The 23,861-nt window shown below is 36.0% G+C and overlaps 1 protein-coding gene across 9 annotated transcripts in view; it reads right to left on the reverse strand.

Annotated features, from left to right (window-relative positions):
• The window catches only part of CPEB2 (cytoplasmic polyadenylation element binding protein 2), a 68,877-nt gene that overhangs the window by 3,018 nt on the left and 41,998 nt on the right, over positions 1-23,861 (reverse strand). For 4 of the 9 annotated variants that reach the window (XM_086407477.1, XM_086407475.1, XM_086407473.1 and 1 more), the window contains 6 exons: positions 11,870-12,040; positions 10,423-10,512; positions 5,288-5,406; positions 4,907-5,021; positions 2,828-3,009; positions 1-970 (listed from right to left, as the gene is read on the reverse strand). The exon at positions 1-970 is cut by the window's left edge and continues 3,018 nt beyond it. In XM_086407477.1, coding sequence (XP_086263603.1) covers positions 743-970; positions 2,828-3,009; positions 4,907-5,021; positions 5,288-5,406; positions 10,423-10,512; positions 11,870-12,040 — 905 coding nt within the window. In that variant the 3' untranslated portion in view covers positions 1-742. Of the gene's footprint in view, positions 971-2,827; positions 3,010-4,906; positions 5,022-5,287; positions 5,407-10,422; positions 10,513-11,869; positions 12,041-23,000; positions 23,025-23,861 lie in introns of all 9 variants that reach the window. The other 5 variants (XM_086407474.1, XM_086407468.1, XM_086407476.1 and 2 more) reach the window with 3 other exon arrangements.

Raw genomic sequence — 23,861 nt, forward strand, 5'->3', positions numbered from 1 at the left:
AACATGCATTTTTTTTTTCACATTCTAAAACTATGGCAGTTTAGGCCATATTGTGCTGCCTGCATTTTATCTGCAATGCAGTGTGTCTCTAACGTTTTCAATCCCGTATTAATAGGTGGCATTTACACATAACACCTATATAGCAGCAAAGCTAATACAGCTTGTGATTAAAAATGTTTAAAAATAGCTAATAAATCAGATTATCTTGAGGTATTATTTCTTGCAAGTCAAAATGGAGAGCAAAAAAACAACCCTAATTTTTTAGTTTATGTATACACTGAAAATAGCAACAATAAAAATAAGCCTTTGTAGCAGACATATTCCATCTTCACTATTATTTTGCTACCTTTGGTAAATTACTGGGGCAGATCTTAAAGTTAAAAACCCACGTTTAGAAATAAGTGCACGCTTCACCCACTATATAGCAGCAGACTGTTTGCCCCTACGCAAAACATTCTCATATCTAATTTTAACTTTACATATAAAAATAACTTGGAGAAAATACAAAAGAACATTTTATTTTAACATGAAAATATCACAAAAATTAGTAAGCCTGAGATGTAGGGTTTTGGTGAAAAACAAGAGGCTTGTAGTGTTTTGGCTGCTGATAAAGATGCATGTATTGATAGCTGGGGTGAAAGCAGAAGAATGCACTTATTTCTTCTGCATGTCAGTATCTTCAGACACAGTAAGCCACATGCACCCTTTCTTTCCTTGTTGAACAGAGGCCGGTCAGCTGTTCTTAGTTCCAGCGGAAGTGGATCTGACGTGGGCGATCAGCACCTTCCTTTACCAATGGCTTATGGAACTCACGTCCTGCACGGGAGTGGATATTTGCCCAACAAAACTCACAGTAATACTGCAGGCAAGTGACATTGGCACAAAAAAAGGGAGCAAATTTCCCACCACAGCGTGCGCCCTGGCACTCATCACACATCTGGTCATCCAGCACATATGGCTTCACCTCCACCTAGAAAAAGAGGGAAGACAAGTCCTGTCAAGTCTGCTTCAGACCCCACTTTAGCACTGATTTAAGAGGTTCATGCAGTGTTCTAGAGAAATGGAGCAGCACTCAATGCTGAAAGGAAGAGGCATATTCTTAGCGTGATAGTTCCGCCATGGTGGTTTAATCACTAAGTCATGACAGACTCTTGCAATCCCATGGACTGTAGCCTGCCAGGCTCCTTTGTCCATGGGATTCTCCAGACAAGAATACTGGAGTGGGTTGCCATTTCCTTCTCCAGAGGATCTTCCTGACCCAGGAATCAAACCTAGGTCTCCTGCATTGCAGGAAGAGTTTTTACCAATTGAGCTATGAGGGAAGCCCAGTTTCACCACCCTGTAGGTTCAAAGTACATCATTTTGTTCTTGCAGTAATCTTTTTATAGGTCTTAGGTTCATAATTGACCATGTGACTCAATGAGCACTTAGTTTGGTAATTTTATTGTATTTTGATATGTTTCTTCTGAAAACTATTAATTGAATACTATTTACATCACTTTATTCCCCAAATACAAAAAATAATTTATAAAAACTGTAAAATCCTAATTGATTCACAAAACATTCCACCCTCACCTTTCTTGAAGTTGACATCTTTAACACACCTGTGTGTTGATCTTCTCAGAGGTGGGGGTAACCGTGAGTTAAAATGAGCAGGGCATGGAAGACAAATGCACTTACACCTTTGTTCTCTCTTCCCAGCCCCACCGGTGAGATGGCACAACTGTAACAGCCCCTGGTCCTGGCAATGCTGCTCTACTGCAGGTGAGAGCTGTGCCCTGCTCATAAATAACTGGTACCACTAAACCAGAGCTATGGATGATTCTATGAAAGGCATGTCTAGACTTCTGAGAACTAGTAAGACAGAAGTCAAAGTCCCACTGTGACAGTGTGACTCAGGAGAAGGTCTCAGACTTAAGTCAGCTCTTGATGCTAAAGCTCTTGACCTCAGTTTCCATACCTGTGAGATGAGAAAGGCACCAGACCCTGCTTCCTAGAGTTGTGAGGATTAGATGACGCAAGTAAAAGCATGTAAAACAGTGCTTGGTACCTGGTAAAATACTCTGTAAATTAGCACTGGCCACTATTAGCTGCAACAGTCTTACTTTCTGGCTTGTGAGAACTTTATGAATGACATGTTACTGCTTCTGTCTGACTGAATAGTGCCAGGCAGTCTAAGATCTCTGCACTTCCTGAGAGGAGAGAAAACTGAGTGTTTAAATGGCTTGGTTTGCCCAAGGTAAAAAAATAATGACCTGATGATTTCTATTTTGAGTGTATTCTACTGAAATACTTGCATGTGTATAGAAAATAAACATATAAGGGTATTTTCTTCAGCATTATTTTGAACAAATACAATAACAACAAACTGGAAACAACTTAGCTGACTGATAAAAAGAACTGTAGAACATTTGATAGGAAAGTAATGAAATAACATTTTTATTTACATTTGTATTGGTCAAAAAGTGCATTTTCAGTACGATCTTATGAAAAACCCAAAGGAACTTTTTGGTCAACCTAATATTTCATGGTTAGGGTTAGGATAAACCTGAAAAAAAAAGTGAAAGTTAGTTGTTCAGTCACGTCCAGCTCTTTGTGACCCCATGGACTGTGGCCCACCAGGCTCTTCTGTTCATGGAATTCTCCAGGTAAGAATACTAGAGTGGGTTGCCATTCCCTTCTCCAGGGGATCTTCCTGACCCAGGGATCGAACACAGGTCTCCTGCATTGCAGGCAAATTCTTTACCATCTAAGCCACCAGGGAAACCCAGTAAGCTTTGGATCAGCAGCTTACAGGACTTGAATGATTTTCCAATATGCAACTTACACGTTTATCAATATCACCGTGCTGAAGCTGAACGAACCGGGCACTGATGGCAGCAATGTAGCTCTGCTGATTGGAGAAAGCAACTCGACCAGCACCTTTTGGATATTTCAGCTCTGGATCTGTATCAATCCCTGCATAACACACGCCACCATACAGCCGGTCCATGATCATAGCAAGCTCCACTGGAAAAGAAAAGAAGTGCACATCAAATGGGAGAGAACACAGTGAATGAATCAACAGTCTTATTTTTTTTTTTAAGTGAAAGTCAATAGGATAATGCTCTCTTCTAGATCCAGTCCTCTGTCTTGCACACTAGGGACCATCTGTTCTCACCACAGAAGTGGACTGCTCAGCTGCCCACTGGACCAGTCATATGATATCTAACAGGCCCTGTAGCAGGCACTGCGTCCTACACGGTGCTCCTGACCTTTCGCTACTTGTCTATGCGTGCCCCAGTGTGTTTTCACTGACTCAGTAAGTGACGGAAAAGATGAAGTTGCCAACTCAAGAGGCTTGGCTTCATCCTTCCTATTTTTTCTGTTTCCCTCAGTGCATGCAATCCCATGAACTTGATTTCCAGACATATCTAGAATCCAACTGCTCTGCCTCCATGACTAACATTCTGTTTCAAGGTACTGTTATTTTTCATCAGATCATGGCAATAGCTTTATCACTTCGTTTCTCATCCGTGCTCTTCCCACCCCCAAGTTTATTTTCAAGACAGCACCAAGGGTGATTCTCTTGAAGATATTGCAGATGGCAATGGCTTAACTGAAATTTCTGCTTGGGAACTCTGAATGGAGGCACAAACTAGTCTTCAAAACCACAATCTTCTTCCACCTACTCCAGTGTTCTTGATCTTCTTAGTAATGGTACCACTGTCTACCTAGTAGCTTAAGACTGAAAATTGAGATTGAGCCTTTGCATTTACTTCATAAATACCTGTAACACTTGTTCACTTGGCTCTTCTACCACCACCACCACTAATCCAAGCCACTGCTAACTGTCTCCTGGACTGTAATAACAGGCTTCAGAATTGGTCCACCTATATCTACTCTCAACTCAACTCTCCCCTCCACAAGTCATCAGCTAAACTAGTCTTTCAAAAATGCAAATATGATGTCTCTCTCTTTTACTTAAAAACCCTTCATTGGTTTCCCACTGCTCTGAGGATAAATATCAAATTAGCTGTTAGACTTTTATGATCTGACTGCTATTTACTTTTTCAGTGTCTTCTGTGTCTCTTCCCTCATTCCTTATACCTTAGGTGGTGACTCTGGACTCCCCTCAGTCCCTCTGATGCACTTGGCCTCCCTCCACCGAATGTCTTTGAATATGCTTGACCCCTTTATCTGAAACACACTCCACACAAACTCCTTCTGTTCAATCTTCATATGTCAGCTCAAATACAGGTATTTTGAAAATATTAGGCTACATCACGTTTCCTTGCTTTATGCCCTTCTGTTTCCTATAGTGCGTCTTTGTAGTAGGTGTACCTGTAAGTATTTACACGTGTGAACAGTCCTTTAACACGCACCTCCCATACTGGAAGAGGGTGTTCTCAGTGATGCAAGGAGCTAACACACTTCACAAGGGTGCACAGTATCATAAAACCTGCTTGTACTGTGGGCATTTATGTCTATAATTACGTACCATATGACATCTTCTGGTAGATCTCTGGATTCTGATGACTGATGAACATAAGTCTGTCATTCAGCTATCTAAAGTGTCTTTCAGATATCAGAATCAACCTGCATCAAATAAACAGACCCCAAATTCTCACATCTTGGACAGTTACACTTAAGCAGACTTAAGTGCCTGACTGGATTCTTCTTATAGAGTCTGTCTGGAGTTAGCTATACATAGTGATAGATGGTTGTCCTATTCTCCAGTTCCTTAATGGTCTCAAGAGCAGTTTTTAGAATTTGTCTTGATTCTCCAGCAAGCAGCTGTTGGAGGAGAATCTGCCCTTAGCTGATCCAGTGGTGATATATACACAATAGGTGCCCAATGTTTACTGAATCAATTCATGTTAAATGATTTTTGTAAAGAAACAAAATTTGTTAACATTCTACTTACCAGCCCGCAATGGCCTAGGAACACCTCCAACAAAAATTGTTTTTCGAGGATCCAAAGGCTGAGAACCATCCATCACAAAGTCACTATCACTCAAATTCCAAGGACGGATCTGAACCTGTGAAGAAGATGATACTACGGCCTTAGGTCTCGCTGCTTTAATAGCTGATGAGCTTTCTGCCAATTGTGGTGCTTTCATAATTCAGAATTTTGGACAGATGGTTTGGGAAACAAATTGTTAATATTGTAATCTAGATACTGTAAGTTATATGAAGTTTTAAAAACCGAACCCTTAATGCAGTAGTTTTTTCACTAATAATCATTTCAAAACAGTTTTTGGAAAACTTTCATTTGTAGCTTCAAGTTTGAGTAGCATTTACTTACAGGTTTGTCCTTGATGGTTGGGCTGGAAACACACAGATAGAGTTTTCCATCCTCTTCAATACAAGCATCAATCAGTGCCTGAACTGAGCTCTCTTCTTGAAAGAGAAGGAATGCATAGCCTGTAACAGCCATGAAAATGAGGCAGTAAGTCAAGGCCAGTGATTTCATCCCAAACTTCAGTACTGTTTAGAAAACACACACCTTTGAAGTAGATAAAAAATGAACTATCAAATAGGACTACAATCATTACATTTCTATTGGAGAACACAACAACCTGTAGAATACACACAAACACAAACACTCGGTAAATTAACTATATATAGAGCATTTAGTATCTGATATTGTACTAAGAGCTTCACATAAATATTTGATTCTCAGAGTAAGTCCACGAAACATTATTCCCAATTTACAGAAAAACAGAAAAAGAAAAACAAAACAAACCCTGAGGTGTCAAGTGGTTGAATTACTTGCCCAAAGCCAGTCACATAAGCAAGTAGTTGGTTGATTAATTTCAAACCTAGATCTGCTCTAAGGTTGATACTGTCTCCTTAAACAATTTGGCTGGATTAACCAGTTGAGTCCAGCAGAAGCTACAATTTTCTTCAGGTGCCCTCAGGGAAAGACAAGTTCTAGAGCATACTCTTGGGCAGGTGGGAGGAGCACATGTGGAAAGGCCCTGGAATTCCTGTAAGTAGGGGAAAATTCCATAGTCAACCTGACCACTTCTAAATGATACTAAGAAAACTCTCTTAGGGAGGCTGGAATGAAACAGATTCCTTCAGGATGGGTCAGACTTTTAAATCAAGTCTCAAAGTGGCTGAGCAGCAGAACACTTTTTCCAAACAGTATGGAGACTGGGTTTGTACTTTGGAGTCAAGTTCTCGCTTAGATTCCTATGCTTTTTTGGAAATATGCCCTTCCTCCTTTCCTTGTGACAACCAGTTGTCAATCTTTAATCAGATATTATGTATCCATCAGGCAGAACAGACTTCATTATAAAAAGAAGGCATCAAAATTTACAAGTTTACTATTATGTGATTATTCCCAGTAGCAGATAACTATAAGTGACCTAAAAACACCCCTTTCCCTTGACAAGATTTCTATGCAAACAAATTTAAAGCAATGAAATCTAGTCCCAGTATGAAAACGCCATCATACAGGCCATCCATGTTTGTTCCATTAAACAATGGGAAGAGTGAGTTCATGTTTTACTAGAAGTTAAAAAAAACACAGCTTATTGCCAATAATCACTTTCAGTGCCACAAAGATCTGATATGACACACAAAAGAAGTACTTCATTTTAATAAAATTACTATATTTGATTGCACAAATAAGCAATCAAACCATTTCTATTTCTACACAAATAGAAACTTCCATGTGTATGATTATGCAAGATCAGAAACATATCTTAGACTTTTATCATTGTTGGAAACATCTGGAAAAAATGAGAAAATAAAGACTGGCTTTCTATATGTGAAGGCATTAATTTTGATACAAGCTACGGTTCTGAGAGCTATAACTGTTTTGTAATAATGAAGGGGTATAAGATCAATTTACTAAAAGAGCATTTTAAATTAAATTTTTAATGTTATGTTTTATGATGCTAGTTTTTATATTATTTTAAATTGCTAAATTATTTTTGTGATTATTAGGAAATAAATATTTGTATCACAAAAATTAAGCAATATGGCAGATAAATTTTAATCTAGCTAAGGCAAGCCACTAAATATTAAAATAGTCTCACCAAAAATACCACCTAACATGTTCTTTAGAATTTATCAGTGCACGCTAATGTTTACATTCAACCCATGGAGTTGCAAACAGTCCCAAATGACTTGGCGAACAACAATGTTTACTCAAGGTGAACCTTATTCACTGCAAAGGACAGGTGTGTATAAGTGCGGTTCAGCATTCAAGGGCTCAAGTCACTACCTCAATTACAAGGCAACTTCATCAACTGGATGTTTCTACACCAGTGTTTTCCAAACCACGGAATGATGAACTCCAGCAATGACAAAAATGCACGAACGTGCAAGGTTTAGGAACACTGGTCTTTGGCAATGGGTACAATCAACTATAACTGTACCAAAATACTATGATTTGCCACTACTGATTTTTTTGTTGTTTTTCTTGTTTTCAGTTTGAGAAAATAACTACCACAAAATTACAATAACAATAACAATGCAATAGTAACAATGACAGCAGCTCTTCTGTTTCATGAAATCAGAAATCAACCTATCTGACTAGGCTTAAATCCACCCCTTATCTGAACAAGAAGTCCATGCAGAAAATGTGTACCTGTCTTGATAGAAACTAATTCCAGTACCTTTCTAAACTTGTACTTCAATCCCTGCCTGTAACTCTTCTGAACAGCTTTTTTAATCTATCTAAATTGCACAATCTCCTTCAGATTTAGTTCAAATTTTCACAGTGAAGCTTTCCTCTACCTACTTCAGGCCAAAGGATAAACCATCCTATAGTATTTCTAGTTGTTTATATCACTTATTAGGCAAATTTCAACCCATGAATTACTGAGGATACAAAGATGGGTAAAGACACAGTCTGACAGATTATTGGAAAAATTCAAAATTAATAGGTTCTGACATTAATAGATTTAACTCATGCTGTGTTGTGGGAGAAACACGGGATATCCAGAGATGTGGACAGACTAAGTCATATGTCTGACATGGTCCAGACAAAGGATGATGGTAATTTAGGCAGAAACGTCCAGAACTAACAGGCATTTTTATTGAACATTTGGTAAAATAAACTATAAAAGACAAGATCATAACACTGAACAACAGATTAAAACCAAGCTAGGAAATGAACATCTACATCAACATGAAGCTAGCTTTCTCTCTAAACCAAGGATGCAAGACCTCCAGATCCAGCAAAGTCCAAAATCATGTGAAAATTTAGAGTACATGGAGAGAGGTCCATAGGTATAAGTAGATTCTAAAAGCTGCCTGAGATCCAGGCTCGAAGGATTCCATGAGATTTAAAGGTTCAGTTCAGTTCAGTCACTCGGTTGTGTCCGATTCTTTGCAACCCCACGGACTGCAGCATGCGAGGCCTCCCTGTCCATCACCAACTCCTGGAGTTTAATGTATGTGTGTGTATACATATATATGTGTGTGTGTGTATATATATAAATCACATATATATAAATCACTGCATTATTCCATTCTCTAAAAAACGACACCACTCATAGGAGTTCTATAATTCTCAATGATAAAGGTGGAGATGGCCTGAACAATTTATCACCAGAAACCCTGAGCTGGTTTTTGGATGCCAATAACTCTGACATGTTTCCTTTCCCAGAGTCGAAATCAGCTTATTCAATAGATCTACTGGAGTCTTTTCCCCAGGCTTGAAAAATCCACTCAGCCATGAGAATAATGGTGTACTTTTTTATTTCTAAAATTACATTTGAATGATATTCAAAGTAAAGTCTTTCAATCTACCCCTTTCTTTCATTCACCTATGAGGATCTGCCACGACTGGCTGGATTCAGGCTAAATTCTCTCCCCCTGCTCACTCCAGGCAGGTGATTCTTCCTCTGCCCACTGATGGTGGCATCACTTTGCTCAAACGAATATTAGCTCCATTTGTGATGTCTCTTCTCTGGATCAGTCACTGCAGTATCCTAGCAATACGTAACTCTGCACATCTTATCTCTTTATGTAACTGAGTTTTTCCTGACCATTCGTTTTCTTCTCTATCTAAATTCACCAACAGAGTATATATTACTCTCTTGTCATCTCTGGAACACTTAAGGACAACTTGAAATATTCATGGGTTTGTATTTTATTCTCACTTCATGCATTTCTTAATAACCTCAGATATGCAGATGACACTACCCTTATGGCAGAAAGTGAAGAAAACTAAAGAGCCTCTTGATGGAAGTTAAAGAGGAAGGTGAAAAAGTTGGCTTAAAGCTCAACATTCAGAAAATGAAGATCATGGTATCTGGTTCCATCACTTCATAGCAAACAGATGGGGAAACAGTGGCTGACTTTATTTTTTGGGGCTCCAAAGTCACTGCAGATGGTGAATGCAGCCATTAAATTAAAAGATGCTTACTCCTTGGAAGGAAAGTTATGACCAACCTAGACAACATATTAAAAAGCAGAGACATCACTTTGCCAACAAAGGTCTGTCTAATCAAGGCTATGGTTTTTCCAGTGGTCATGTATGGATGTGACAGTTGGATTATAAACAAAGCTTAGTGCAGAAGAATTGCTGCTTTTGAACTGTGGTGTTGGAGAAGACTCTTGAGAGTCCCTTGGACTGCAAGGAGATCCAACCAGTCCATCCTAAAGGAGATCAGTCCTGGGTGTTTATTGGAAGGACTGATGTTGAAGCTGAAACTCCAGTACTTTGGCCGCCTGATGCGAAGAGCTGACTCATTTGAAAAGACCCTGATGCTGAGAAAGATTGAGGGCAGGAGAAGAAGGGGATGACAGAGGATGAGGTGGTTGGATGGTATCACTGACTCAATGGACATGAGTTTGGGTAAACTCCGGGAGCTGGTGATGGACAGGGAGGCCTGGCACGACTGAGTGACTGAACTGATACATTTCTTAATTTTACTGAGCGGAGACACTTTTTTATATGTCTATGCCCAAGCTACTGAGAAGGATACCTTAGGCAGAAAAACGACTCAAATATTTGTTGATACAAGCCTTTGAAATCATTATCAAATCATTACAGAGAAGGCATAGCAAGTCTCTGATGATTCTTGACTGGCTTGAAGTGCAACAGTTTTCAGAAACATTCTGCCTCACTCGATACATTGTTACCGACCTCTACAAATTACTCTATTAGTTTTTATACAAAGATGTACTCATATTCAATTCTAAAAGAAAACACAGAGTAATTGATATTATTTCTTTGTGAAAGGGAAAGGACTGTGGCTTGCCAGGCTCCTCTGTCCATGGAATTCTCTAGGCAAGAACACTGGAGAAGGTAGCCATTCCCTTCTCCAGGGGGTTTTCCCGACCCAGGGATTGAACCTAGGTCTCCTGCATTGCAGGCAGATTCTTTACCTTTTCAGCCACTAGGGAAGACCAATTGTTTCTTCAGCTCTCATATAACTTATTCCTTAGCAAATAGTAATAAAAAAACCCTCTTACCTTTTGGTGGAAAATAGGACTTGCTTTCTGCTTTATGAGGCCAATCCACGACCAAAGGCCCAAATCTTCTGAAGCTAGCAGTTATTTCATCTTAAGAAAGTACAGTAACATGCATTAGGAATTAATTTTAATGATTCATTCTAAAAAATCTGTATTTTGTTATTTTAAAAGATTTAATATTTTAAAGTGCCAAATAGCCTAAGATAAACTAGAATATAAATACTAGAAACATGTTAAGATTTAATATTTTAAAGTACCATATAGCCCAAGATAATATAAATATAAGCCCAAAAATATAAATGCTAGAAAAAATGTCTAATATCATCATTAAAATGATACATAAAACTTAATCTAGTTAGTCAAAGTAGTTTTTAAGCAGCATATTGGTTAGAATAATCAGTTCAGCATGACTTCTAAAATATTATATAATACCATATGGACACTAAGGGATTGACAGTATAGCAATCATAAATAACACTGACTTGAAAAACATGCCGACATTATATCAAATTAAAGATCCATAAAGATCTTGATAAAGTAACATATTGTAGGAAAAAAAAGGTCTGCTGAACAAGACACATAAAGCCTTAATATTTCTAAAATATACTAGGGTCTATACATGCCTGGTAGTTTCACTGAAAGATGTAGAGGTCAAATTCAATGACACGTTCATACTTATTTATCACATGGAAACTTTTTGGTACAGATCAGTATACAGAATAAGTCTGTGGATATTTGAATTATAACTGAAAAAAATTCCCAAAATGTAGTACTATTTTCTCTATTATTACACTGTAAATGAGAGTGGCATATTTCCCACAGTCTCACAAGTATTAGTTTCAGTATTTTACATTTATCTTGAATTATCTTTCTTTAGTTATTACACAGGATAATTTTTACATATGCTTATTATTCTTTATAAAATCTGAATTTCCTGTTTATGTACTGTTTCCATTCCTTGTTTAGGTTGTATAGTCTCTTATCTGTTTCTAAAAGTACATTTACACTTAAGTTTAATTTTTGATTCTTATACATTAAAGCTGCATGGTTGGTTACCTTTAATTCATTGTGTGTGTGTGTGTGTGTGGGTTTGTGTGCATGCGTGTGCATGCATTACAGTCATATGAAAAGTTTTTAAGTTTTCATAAAACTATGAAAAGTTTTAAAGGTTAAGTTACATATATACAAAAAGTTTGGTCATATGTGTTATGGTCATACAAAAAGTTTTTTAAAGTTTTAAATAAATATATAAAATAAAAAGTTTAATGTAATTAAATATGTTTTATATTTTAAAAATAACAGATATGAACTAAATGAAAATCTGATTTATAAAAAAATGCTCACAGTAACGATATGTAAAATATACAAAGTAAAGAAACAAACTTAAGACCCCCATTCACACTGTATTTCAGGTTTTTTTCTTTAGTATCACAAGTCATCATTTTACCTTCATCAATGTCTGGAGGAAGACCACCAACAAAAACTTTTCGAGAGAAACGTTCTATTCGCTCTCCATTCTGATGAGCTGAGTAACATGTGGGTGAATTTAAAACACCAACTTGATCATTATGCCCATCATCCAGCAAGCCATCATCTATTGGAAAGAGGGAAGAACGACCTAAAATATAAGAACAAATATAACCTGAATCTCAGATCTAAGAAAGTGATAAAAGTCAGGAATAAAAAGAGCAACAATTAAAGGCTTGAAAATGAAAGTGAAAAAATAAAAAGTGAAAGTGACATAGGGATCAAAAACTAAGGAACATTCGGATAGCTTAAATGTTCAATTACCTGAATTCAGGAGAGACGTTGTTTGAGGGATGAGTTAGAAACAAACATGGCCATATGATAACAATTATGTCATGAACAAACACTAGATCATTTCGATTTTTTATGGAAAACAGCAAGAATCTGCTGTATGGGGATGGTTAAACTGGATATGTAATGGAAGAAACCTTTTAGAAATTGGTGGCAGACAGAAACGACACAGACTAAACTGATAAGAAAACAACAACAACAAAACACTTGCAGACCACAGTAAAGAAGGATGAAAGTACCAAGTTATACTTGCATATAAGATCCTGATGTATTGCATGTGTGTCAGTTACATGACAGGGTGGACAGAGATTCTGCACAAATGCAAAACAGAAGAGGCTCCCCTCCAGGACTTCGATCCCCACCTGAGCCCACCCTTCAGGACACACCCTTGTACAGGAACAGACTATATAATCCTCTGTAGCAATCCTGATGCTAGATTCTGTGGGGATCACAATAAATAAGTAAGTAAGATGACCTGGTAAAACAGTCTCTAAAGTGCTTCAGAGGAAGTGTGCTGGAGGAAGGGAGTAACCTGGCTAATAAACAGGCAATTTCTTATATCCCCAAGTGAAACTGGATAGCAGTTGTGGTAACAGGGGAAAATAGAGTTAAGAAAACGTAGGCTAGTAGAATATTTGTAAGAAAATGGTTTTGAATAAATATTTCAAGTGGAAGGAGAAACATAAGAGAGAGAAGGAAAAAATGAATTTATTTAAGAAATAAGAGTCATGTTGGCTGAAACTTGTTGGAAAAAAGGAAAATAAAAGCTAGAAAAGCACCCTGGGCTAGACAGAACACTTAACCTTGAATGTCAGGCTAAAGGACATATTTTATTTAGTCAGCGACAAAACAAAAAGGAACAAACAAAAAACAGGTGCTCAAGCACGATAATAACTTTTCCTGTATTTTTGGCAAATATGGTTAATGTGGTGAGAAATGAGCCAATCAGAAGTCCTTCAAAAAATTCAGGAAGGATGGACAGTTGGAGGTACCTGAAGCAGTGAAAAGTAGATGGGAAATGAAACAGAAAAAAAGAATGGAAAGGAGGAATCAGAAGGTTTTAGAATATGAGTGGTAAAAATCATTAACTAAATAAATATAAGGAGAGTAAAGACCTGAAACTGCGACAGGAAAGGGAACTGCATCCTAGACATGTGAAAGTTCACAAGCTTCACATCTGAGATGTTCAGAAATGTGGAGAAAGAAGAGTCACATTTCTGAGCAAGTAATCTGGGGTCAACTCACCAGTAAACTGGTGAGAGCTTAATGTTCTTTATAACATCACTGATAAGAACCCCAGTGAGAAATGATAAGGAGAGCACCTCAGGAAACTTACAAGGGAGAAATCAAAGAATAAAAAAAGCAATGAAGGAACAATGTGAGATGTTAAGATAATGATTTGAGAAAAATGACAAGTTGAAGACATGCATGATCTTTGAAGGCAGTAGCATTAGTAAAGCTGCTGGTAGAGTTTTGTGAAGTACAGACATTGAAGAAGTTTATTACAGAAAGAAAAAGAAAATAAGGATGTAGGCAAGGTTTTTTTTTTTTTCCTTCAAGATGGAGTAAAGGATTTTTTAAATGAGGAGAAAATGCATATAATCTGTAGTATGTCTTAATATAAACTATAAATATTCAATATAAAGTGTCATTAATGTGCTATCATCTTGAAAAGTATGGTACATAATGATGCAAATGATATAACAAAGACAGTCTGAAATGTGATGGCCTGCATAGAACTGGGGTTGTTGGGCTGAGGAGGGGGTGACATGTCTGTGAGCTATAGCTAGCTAGATGTTAGAAATAAGAATTTTAATTTTATAAGATCAAAAATAGGGGGAAAGATCATATTTGGTATAGGAAACAAATTATTCTGCATATTCAAATTCAATTTAACAAGGTGTTTTGAAATATATCCATGTTCACTGAGTAAGTCTATTAATATTTAACTTTCCCAATACCTTTGCTATCAGGAATAAAGACCATGAAAAACAAATGTCAATATTCCTTGTGATCAATAGAAAGAAAGCTCTTCAAAATGAAACTATTTTCCTTAAAGAGAACCTCATCAAGAACCATCACAAGTAATATTAGTTATGAATAACTAGTTCAACTTTCTATGGTTGGACTTTAAATGAATAATTCTGTATTTTAAGAAGAATAAGATGAGGTAGAGAAACAACCTCAATATTTAGTTTTTGATTAAAACGATAAATCCAAATTTTATACTTATTTCAGACATGCCAATACTTAAAACAGAAATACTGAATGCAGTGATAAAGAAAATCACTATATAAGGCAATATCAGAGAGGTGACCCAAAATGACTTAAAATTTTTCTCTTAACTATAATATTTTAAGTATACTCATTATATACTAATGAATTTTTCTGTATTCTCCAGACCAGAATACTGGAGTGGGCAGCCTTTCCCTTCTCCAGGGGAATATTCCCAACCCAAGGATCGAACCCAAGTCTCCGGCATTGCAGGCAGATTTTTTTTTACCAGCTGAGCCACAAGGGAAGCCCTATTCTGCATTACTAACTATAGTATTCTAACTATAGATACTGTCTAAAATACCGCAGTTAATATAGTAACTATCAAAGATCTAAGTGTAATCTATGTCTCAAATCTATTAACCAAAGTTCAGGTGAACAGAAGATACAATGAAAAGGCTGGGAATATGTCATATACTGGCCATACTCATGATAATCTTTATTGCTGGGAAATCACGACCACTTTCCTTCTAGAAGCCATAAAAGCTCTAGAGTTAAATACTCATTTAAAAGAGGAGTTAACTAAACATGTATCATCAACAAAAATACTGTTTTTCATCTTTCCAATTATCCTTCCCTGTAACCCAAATTAACATGACTATAAAAGAAGAACCACTAAATAATTATGCCTTCCATGTACTTCAAAAATACTTTCTAAGAAAGAATAAAAAAAGAAAACTAAAATTACCAATACTAAGTATGAAAAAGCAGACATAAATCAACACAAAATGTATGGTTTTTAACAGACTGAGGAAATTCCCATCTATTCCTAGTTTCCTCAGAGGTTTTTTAAATCATGAATAGCTGCTGAATGTTATCAGATATGCTTTCTATATCTGTGGTATTTCTACGGCATGCACATATGCATGGTATTTCTAATTCCTTCTGTTTATGTGGTGAATTATAGTAACTGATTTTCAAATGTCAATCTTACATTTCTGGGATAAATCCCACTTAATCATGATACATTTTCCATTTCTATAAATTTCTGGATTCAGTCTATCAATATTTTCTTTAGAATTTTTACCTTTATTTCATGAGGGATACTGGTATACAGTTTTCTTATAATATTCTTGTCAGGTTTTAGTATCAGGGTTATAAAATAAGTTAGGAAAAGCTCTACTTACAAACACAAATGCAAGCAAATTAGCTTACACTAAGATACCTAAAATGTACAATAAAATTTTAAAAAGTAACTATGGTAGTTACAATAAATATTATAGATAGAAGCAATAAGAGATGAAAGAGAAAAATAGGACTACACAACGTTGGCCAATCACTGCCAGTGAAAGAGTGTGAGATGGCCTCTATGTTGCCAGGCCTATTCAACAGGTCACCAAGATCTCCTTTCAAGATGAAAGCAACATAACAGAATGCATATTCCTGTAAACAGGACTCAAAAGTACACCTTCTCCAAAACCAGGAAATCAGCAAAGATTTTGTAGTGAGAAAAACTGCAGCCACCACAAATGTGAGCCTCATTTATGATGTGCATCATGATTTCATGATCCTTTGGGGCTTCCCAGGTGGCTCAGATGGTAAAGAATCTGCCTACAAAGCAGGAGACCTGGGTTTGATTCCTGAGTTGGGAAGATCCCCTGGAGGAGGAGATGGCTTCCCATTCCAGTATTCTTGCCTGGAGAATTTCATGGACAGAGAAGTCTGGCAGAGTCCATGGAGTTGCAAAGAGTCGGACATGACTGAGCGACTAACACATACCCATACAATCATGATTCAAATTACTCACTTTAAAGTATTTTTTAAAAAATCATTAGAGAATGCATGTAACTTCTCTATATCCATATAAAAACTGCTGTTCTATACAAGCAATAATAAAAACTCTACTATGAGCATCCTTAAACTGAAGACAGAACTAAAGACAAACTTACATATATGCTTGTATGACTGACAGTTACTCCTCAATATCTGGTCCTCTTACATGTGCAGGTGTATGTGTAGCACAGATGGATGCAGTTAGAGAAGTAATGGGCAATTACTAACTTTGACACTGGTGGCTATGCTAATATGCCCAAAATTAATCATTATACTTTGCTTTTCAGACTGTAGCCTTATTCTGGATGCCCAGAATAAAGACATTTCCCAACACAGAAACACAGCAGGGACAGGCAGGAGAGGAAAACAAAGTATTTGTGCAAAAAATTAGTCAATTTACAGTTTAAAGGTAAGCATGGTTCTTTGATTTTAATGTATATCCTGTACTTTTATTTATTGATTGTTGGTTTAAAAATTAAAGCAAATGCAAAACAAAGTATTATTATTAACAAAGAATATTCCTCCCATGCCTCAAGATCCTAGCAGCCACTCCACTGGGTTAAATAACCCACCAGTGTGATGGCATGAATTTTATTTCATATGCAAGGATTAAAAAAAACTTTCAAAACAACAGAAATAGGTCTGGAACTGATCTCTCTCAAGCACCACCTGTGGAATTAGATAGAATCACTATCCGGAATGTTTCTCCAAAGAACTAAGACAGGAGCTATATTTATTACTTAAAAATGTTTTGCCCCAATAATAGGTTTGTCCTTTCTCACAGGGAATAAGATATTTAATTTTTAAAACATCAGTTAAAACTTAGTACCCTATATGTCTTTGTAAACTAATTGCTAGACATAATATATTTGGGTTAAAATTGAGTTCACACTAATAAACTATCAGAAAGAGAAAATAAGAAACTAATCCCATTTATAATCACATAAAAAAGAATAAAATACAAATGAACAAACTTAACTAAGGAGGTGAAAGACCTATACTCTAAAAACTGTAAGGTGCTAAAGAAATTTAAGATGACAGAAATAAGTGGAAAAATAGACTGTTGTCATGGATTAGAAGTGATAGTTAAAATTTCCATACTATTCAAAGCAATCTACAGATTCAATGCACTCCCTATTAAGATACTAAAGGCATTTTCCACATGATTAGAACAAATGATTCTAAAATTTGCATAGAACCCCCCAAAAATCAAAAAACAAAACTTTGAATAGCCAAAGCAGTCTTGAGAAAGAAGAACAAAGCTTGAGGTATCAGGCTTCTTGATTTTAAACTATACAACCAAGCTAGAGTAATAAAAACAGTATGGTACTGACACAGAAAGGACACACAGATCAGTGGAACAGAAAACAAAGCTCAGAAATAAACCGACATGCTCATGATCAATTAATCTGCATGGCAAAGAAGGCAACAACACACAATGGGAAAAGACAGTCTCTTCAAAAAACAGTGCTGGGAAAATGGAATAGCTACACAAAAAGAATGAAACTGGATTACTTTCTCACACCATATGCAAAAAAATAGTCAAAATTGATTAAAGACTTAAATATAAGACCTAAAACTCCTACAAGAAAACATAGACAGTAACTCTCTGACTCTGGTTTAGGCAATATATTTCTTTGAATATGTCTCCTCAGGCAAAGACACCAAAAGCAAAAATAAATAAATGGGACTACATCAAATGATGAAAAGCTTTGCACAGTGAAGGAAATCAACAAAATGAAAAAGCAATCAACTGAATGGGAGATGACATCTACAGATGATACTAAGGGGTTGATACCAAAACATATAAAGAACTTACACAACACAGTACCAACAACAACAAAATTTTAAAATAAGCAGAGGACCTGAATTGGCCTTTTTTCCAGAGATGACATCCAGATAGCCAAAAGATACACAAAAAGATACTCAACATCATTAATTATTAGGCAAACCACAAAGAGATGCCAACTCACTCCTGTCAGAATGGCTATAACAAAAGGGCAAGAAATAACAAGTGTTGGCACGGATGTGAAGAAAAGGCAACTCATGCAATGTTGTTGGAATATTACTCAGCCATTAAAAAGATGAAATCTTACAATGTGCACTAACACAGATGACCTAGAAGGTATTAATTACATTAAATGAAATAAATCAAAGAAAGATACTGTATGATTTTACTTATATGTGTAATCTGAAAAACAACATGAATACACAAAACAAAACAGAAACATACTCAGATACAAAGAATAAACTGGAGGTTGCCAGAGGGGAGGAAGGTGGAATAAATGAAATAGAAATAGGTAAAAGGAATAAGGAGGTTTAAATTTCCAGTTTATACATAGAGATGTATCAATAATGGACAGCATAGGGAATATAGCTAATAATACTGTAATAATTTTGTATGGTAACAGATGGTTACTAGACTTACCATGGTGATCATTTTCCATAAAATACTGAATTACCATGCTGTGCATCTAAAACTAGTGTAATATTGTATGCTGCTGCTGCTTAGATGCTAAGTCATGTCCAACTCTTGTGACCCCATGGAATGCAGCCCGCCAGACTCCTTCTGTCCAGGGGATTTCCCAGGCAAGAATATTGGAGTGGGTTGCCATTTCCTTCTACAATACTACTGCATGCAAATTATAATTCAATAAAAAGGTGAAAAAAGTAGTTATCAAAGATGAAAATTGTCAGCCTTTATGTCGTCATGAGAGGATTTGGTAGTGGTGATGTTAGGGAGTATATACTTACTCTGGCTATTTTACAAGACTGTTAAAGAGTCAAATGAGTTCAAATTAAATCTAATCACAGAAAATCCTGGATCAATTTTTAAGCAGTATTTTAAGTATAATGTATTATTAATACTTATTCATTATGGCACAAGAATATGAATGGCTATATACCAGTATGAACAAATCCAACCACTCTAATTAAAGCTCTGTAATTTTATTCCCTTTACAAGTATTTCTCCCATCTTCCCATTTCATATGTAATATACTAAAATCTACTGAGTAAAGCTTTGGGCTTGCCTGCTAGAAGAGACTGCTTTGTGGTTTTTAGTTTCACTAACTAAAATAGATTCTTTATTTCTGTTATTTAACATAATTCTATATATTTTTACTCCACTGGAGTAGAGCAGCATTTTAATCCTGTACCTATTATTGTATTAAAAGGATAGGCTGAAGTAACAGAAATATTTCAGATTGAGAGATAGTGCTTAAGTTACACTTCACACTTCTTTCACAACCTCCAAACCTACTCCAAGCTCAGACCAGTATGTTCACTCTCTGAATGAAATAAACATGGAAAATATAAGATAGACATAAGAGTCTTTCTCCTTTCTAATCCTGGCCCTCAGGCAGCACTGTAGTAGAACTTTTTATGGCTCCCAGGGTACAGAAATACATAGGAGTACTTTGCCAACAAAGGTCTGTCTAGTCAAGGCTATGGTTTTTCCAGTGGTCATGTATGGATGTGAGAGTTGGACTGTGAAGAAAGCCGAACGCCGAAGAATTGATGCTTTGGAACTGTGGTGTTGGAGAAGACTCTTGAGAGTCCCTTGGACTACAAGGAGATCCAACCAGTCCATCTTAGTTAAAGGAGATCAGCCCTGGGTGTTCTTTGGAAGGAATGATGCTTAAGCTGAAACTCCAGTACTTTGGCCAACTCATGCGAAGAGTTGACTCATTGGAAAAGACCCTGATGCTGGGAGGGATTGGGGGCAGGAGGAGAAGGGGACGATCAAGGATGAGATGGCTGGATGGCATCACCGACTCGATGGACGTGAGTTTGAGTGAACTCCAGGAGTTGGTGATGGACAGGGAGGCCTGGAGTGCTGCAGTCCATGGGGTCGCAAAGAGTCAGACACGACTGAACAACTGAACTGAACTGAGGGGCAGGATACAAACGAAAAGCAGGGGAAGAAATCTTTGCTTTTCTTAATCACTTTTAGCATATTTAAATTTTGATTATTCCTAAGGTATATTTCATATATTAGTATCCACAGTCAGTTTGATTTAAAGTTCTTATATTGACATTACTAAAGATATTAAAATATACACATTCATTTTGGTAGTAATTTAGTTTTTACTACACTCAAGTGGGAAATCTTTTAAATGAAAACAGCTACTCTGTGCCTGAGCTTAAAGGTGAGTCAAAAGTGATAAAAGAAGAAAAAAATAGTTCTTCTTAAACTAGACTATAAAGTCAAAATGCTTGTGAAAATAATACTGTCCATCCACCACACACTGGTAAACAGCAATGTCTTATTTTTTGGCCAAAATTGTATCAGCTCAACTGTCACACATTCCACATCAACAGATCTGATGCACATGAGAGTTTTTTTTTAGAAAAGAAAAATGACTAAATAAATGGACTTCCTTTGATGGACCAAATCTAAAATATGAAACCCATAAAAGCAATCTTTGATAGTTAAAAGGTTATCAGTGTGATACTGCTATAACATCTAGCAGTAGGAAGAGGAAACAGTGAATAGAAAATAGGAAGAAAGCCAGGCTACTTGTTGAGTCACTCCTTTAGTATGTGCTTGTTTTTTTTAATATATTTTATTACTTACTGTGTTAAAAGTACTTTCAAACTCAAATAAGACCTCTCAATAGTTATTTCTAATGGGTATACTTTAAAAAAAATTTACTGAAGTATAGTTGATTTACAATGTGTTAATTTTCTGTTGTACAGCAAAGTGACTCAGTTATACATATATGTGTGTGTGTGTATATATACACATATATATATTTTTCTTTTTCATATTCTTTTCCATTCTGCTTTATCACAGGATATTTTCATCTGACTATCAAATCTAAAATTTTAAAAGCAGACTCCTAGGAGGAACAACTAGAAAAATTACTTAATGCTATACAACGTGAGAGGAAAAGTTATCCACCACCATGCCCTACCCGCCTCACTCCAGCTCCTGCTAAACTAAGCCAAGTAAGTATAACAACTGTCAGCTCTGTGCTACAGAAGGCTTCTACCAAAAGCCTTTAAACCAAGTGAGAGTCTTCTTTCTTTCAATGCTGGGAGGTAGCTCTGAAGTAGAAGTCTTTGTGGCTCCCAGAGGACAGAGATATTTGAGTAAAGCACAAATTTTTGTTTTTTCTTAATATAGTCACAGTCTACAATTATTAAATTAAGATAAAAGAAGATAAACAGCATGATTTTCCTATACCTTGTTTTGAAGAACTTCCTAGATTATGACATTTATACTGGAGTATACCAAATCAGGTGTATAAATCACACTAAGATTAAAAGATGAAACGTGTATAAAAAGACAAGAATCCTAAATTGCTCTACAGTTTCAAAAATACCTAAAAACACAGATTGGTAAATGGGCTTTTTTCAAGACAACAAAATTTCCATATTAAAATACCACAGTGAAATAAGGTAGTCCATAGAACTGAAAATAGGTACTAAAATTCTCAATTTTTCTCCTCTTCTCAGCTGCTAGTACCAATCTCTAGAAAGTTATTCAGCTTCAGTTTTCTAAGTCATTAGTCTCCAAATCCTCTTAATTTTTTAGTTAGAAAAATAAAGAACCAAGACAGTCAGTGAAGCATTTCAAGAAACTAGATTCTGAAAATGAAGTTAAATTCAGACAATGTTGAAATACAAAACTGGAAATACTACTGACATGTATAAAGTACTAGTTTCTGTCGTCAATGGTGACAGTTTTGCAGGTTTGTCTTCAAAGTAACACACTCATGACTAGATAAAAAGAATTTGAAGCGCTGGCACACATACATAAAATTGATCAAAAGGCACTGTTATTACTATCTATCCTCCATGGCTCAAGGAAGAGTTTACAAGCTAAGGAAAATCCTTTTCAATGAGTACTACGGTTACTGGCACTTATAATAACCACGTAAGTAGTATGGCTATTCATCACTAGAAGATAATCTATTGTAAAGTTACTTTTGCTTCTTCTCATCCCATCATCACATCTACTTTTCTTCCTATCAATTTCTGCACGTGAAAAAGAAAAACAAAGTTTAAGCCACAGAAAATGTTAGCTGCTTTCCTAGGAAGCTGAACAGAGCAGCGCTGCATAGTCTTTTCCTTAAGAAAACAAGAACCCAAAGGGGAAGACTCTTGTGCGAGAGAGAAAGTATGTGTATGTGTGAGAGAGAGACAAGAGAGAGAAAGTGCACGTGTGTGTGGTGTTAAGACAGAGAAAGAAAGGATTATTTTAAGACCCAGAGAAATATGAGCAACATGATTTCTATATATCAGTGTTAATAGTAATCTGTTTGGTATTTGCCATGTTCAACTGGATCAAACATAAAACTAATAAACTAGAGCTATAAATTATATACCATAGATAAGACAATCAGTTACAGATTGAGAGAGCAGAAAATTCATATTTCATGTCACCTTCAGTAGTATCTATAAAACACATCTCTTAAAACACTATAAACAGAAGGTTTATCTTAAAAGATACACAAATGACTTTAAAAAGTTAAAATCTAGACATTTATAATGGAAAAATTTATTAAATAACCATATTAGTATGAAAATGTACCTTAAAGGTTAAGCTATTTAGGGTTCAAAACTTGGACAAGTAAGTGTGCAAATCAAAACACAATTTTTCAGTGAGTTTCCAGACATTGCATAATAAATCTGGAATAATTACAACATTGATCAGTAAAACCCAATTAGAAACAGTTATACCATAGCAAACAGAAATGAATTACCTCGTCTTCGCCCATAACTCCTCGCTGCATGTAAACAAAGGACAAATTGTAAAATGTCAGAACTAAAAATAAGCCCACATAAACAAACATTTATGACATGGAAAGCTATGTGGGCATCTGGAAATTAGAACTACTTTGTCTTAAGAGCTACCTCAATATCATCACACAACATGTGCATGGTATTTTAATATTTACAAAGCACTCTTTTATGTGCCATCTGAACCATATAAAAACTGTGAAATTAACTGGAAATACAAAAGTTATTCTCAATTATGTTAAAACTCATGAATAAATATATTTGTTTCATCTAATTGGGATAGGAATATGTAACACTTTATGGTTAAATAGCATCCAAAATATTTTTCCCAATGAAGACAACTTGAATTGAATCCTTACTTTTCTACTTATTATAGAAAGTGACACAGCATATAATGTCCAACTAGTAATTCAGGTCAACATCACTTTTTATGCAAAGCCCTGCATGGAAAAATAACTGGAAGACACATAAGAGTGAAAAAATGAAACAATACTGAACTGGTCCGCTTAAGTTTACAGAGCTTAGATAGACAGAATACAAGACTCATGTTCAAACTTGCTTAAGTGAAGAAATGATCAATGACAGACTAATGATGCTTTCAATCTTTCTGGTACATTTTATAACAGCTAAGTGTTTATTGTCTCCACATCTAGAGTAAGAGGGATTCCGATACGAACTATTATTAGTATCTTCAAAGAACAGTACATATGTTAAACCTTTAACAGTGTAAAGCAGAAAGTATTTCAACCTATGTTACTAGCAGTTTACCGATTCCTCATGGAGAAAAAACACTGCAATTTATTTTTCATAAGAGTATCAGTTTG

This window comes from Bos grunniens, chromosome 6 (assembly GCF_055505025.1).
Source record: "Bos grunniens cultivar Pamir isolate PY7600 chromosome 6, Bosgru_T2T1.0, whole genome shotgun sequence".
Lineage (NCBI taxonomy): Eukaryota > Metazoa > Chordata > Mammalia > Artiodactyla > Bovidae > Bos > Bos grunniens.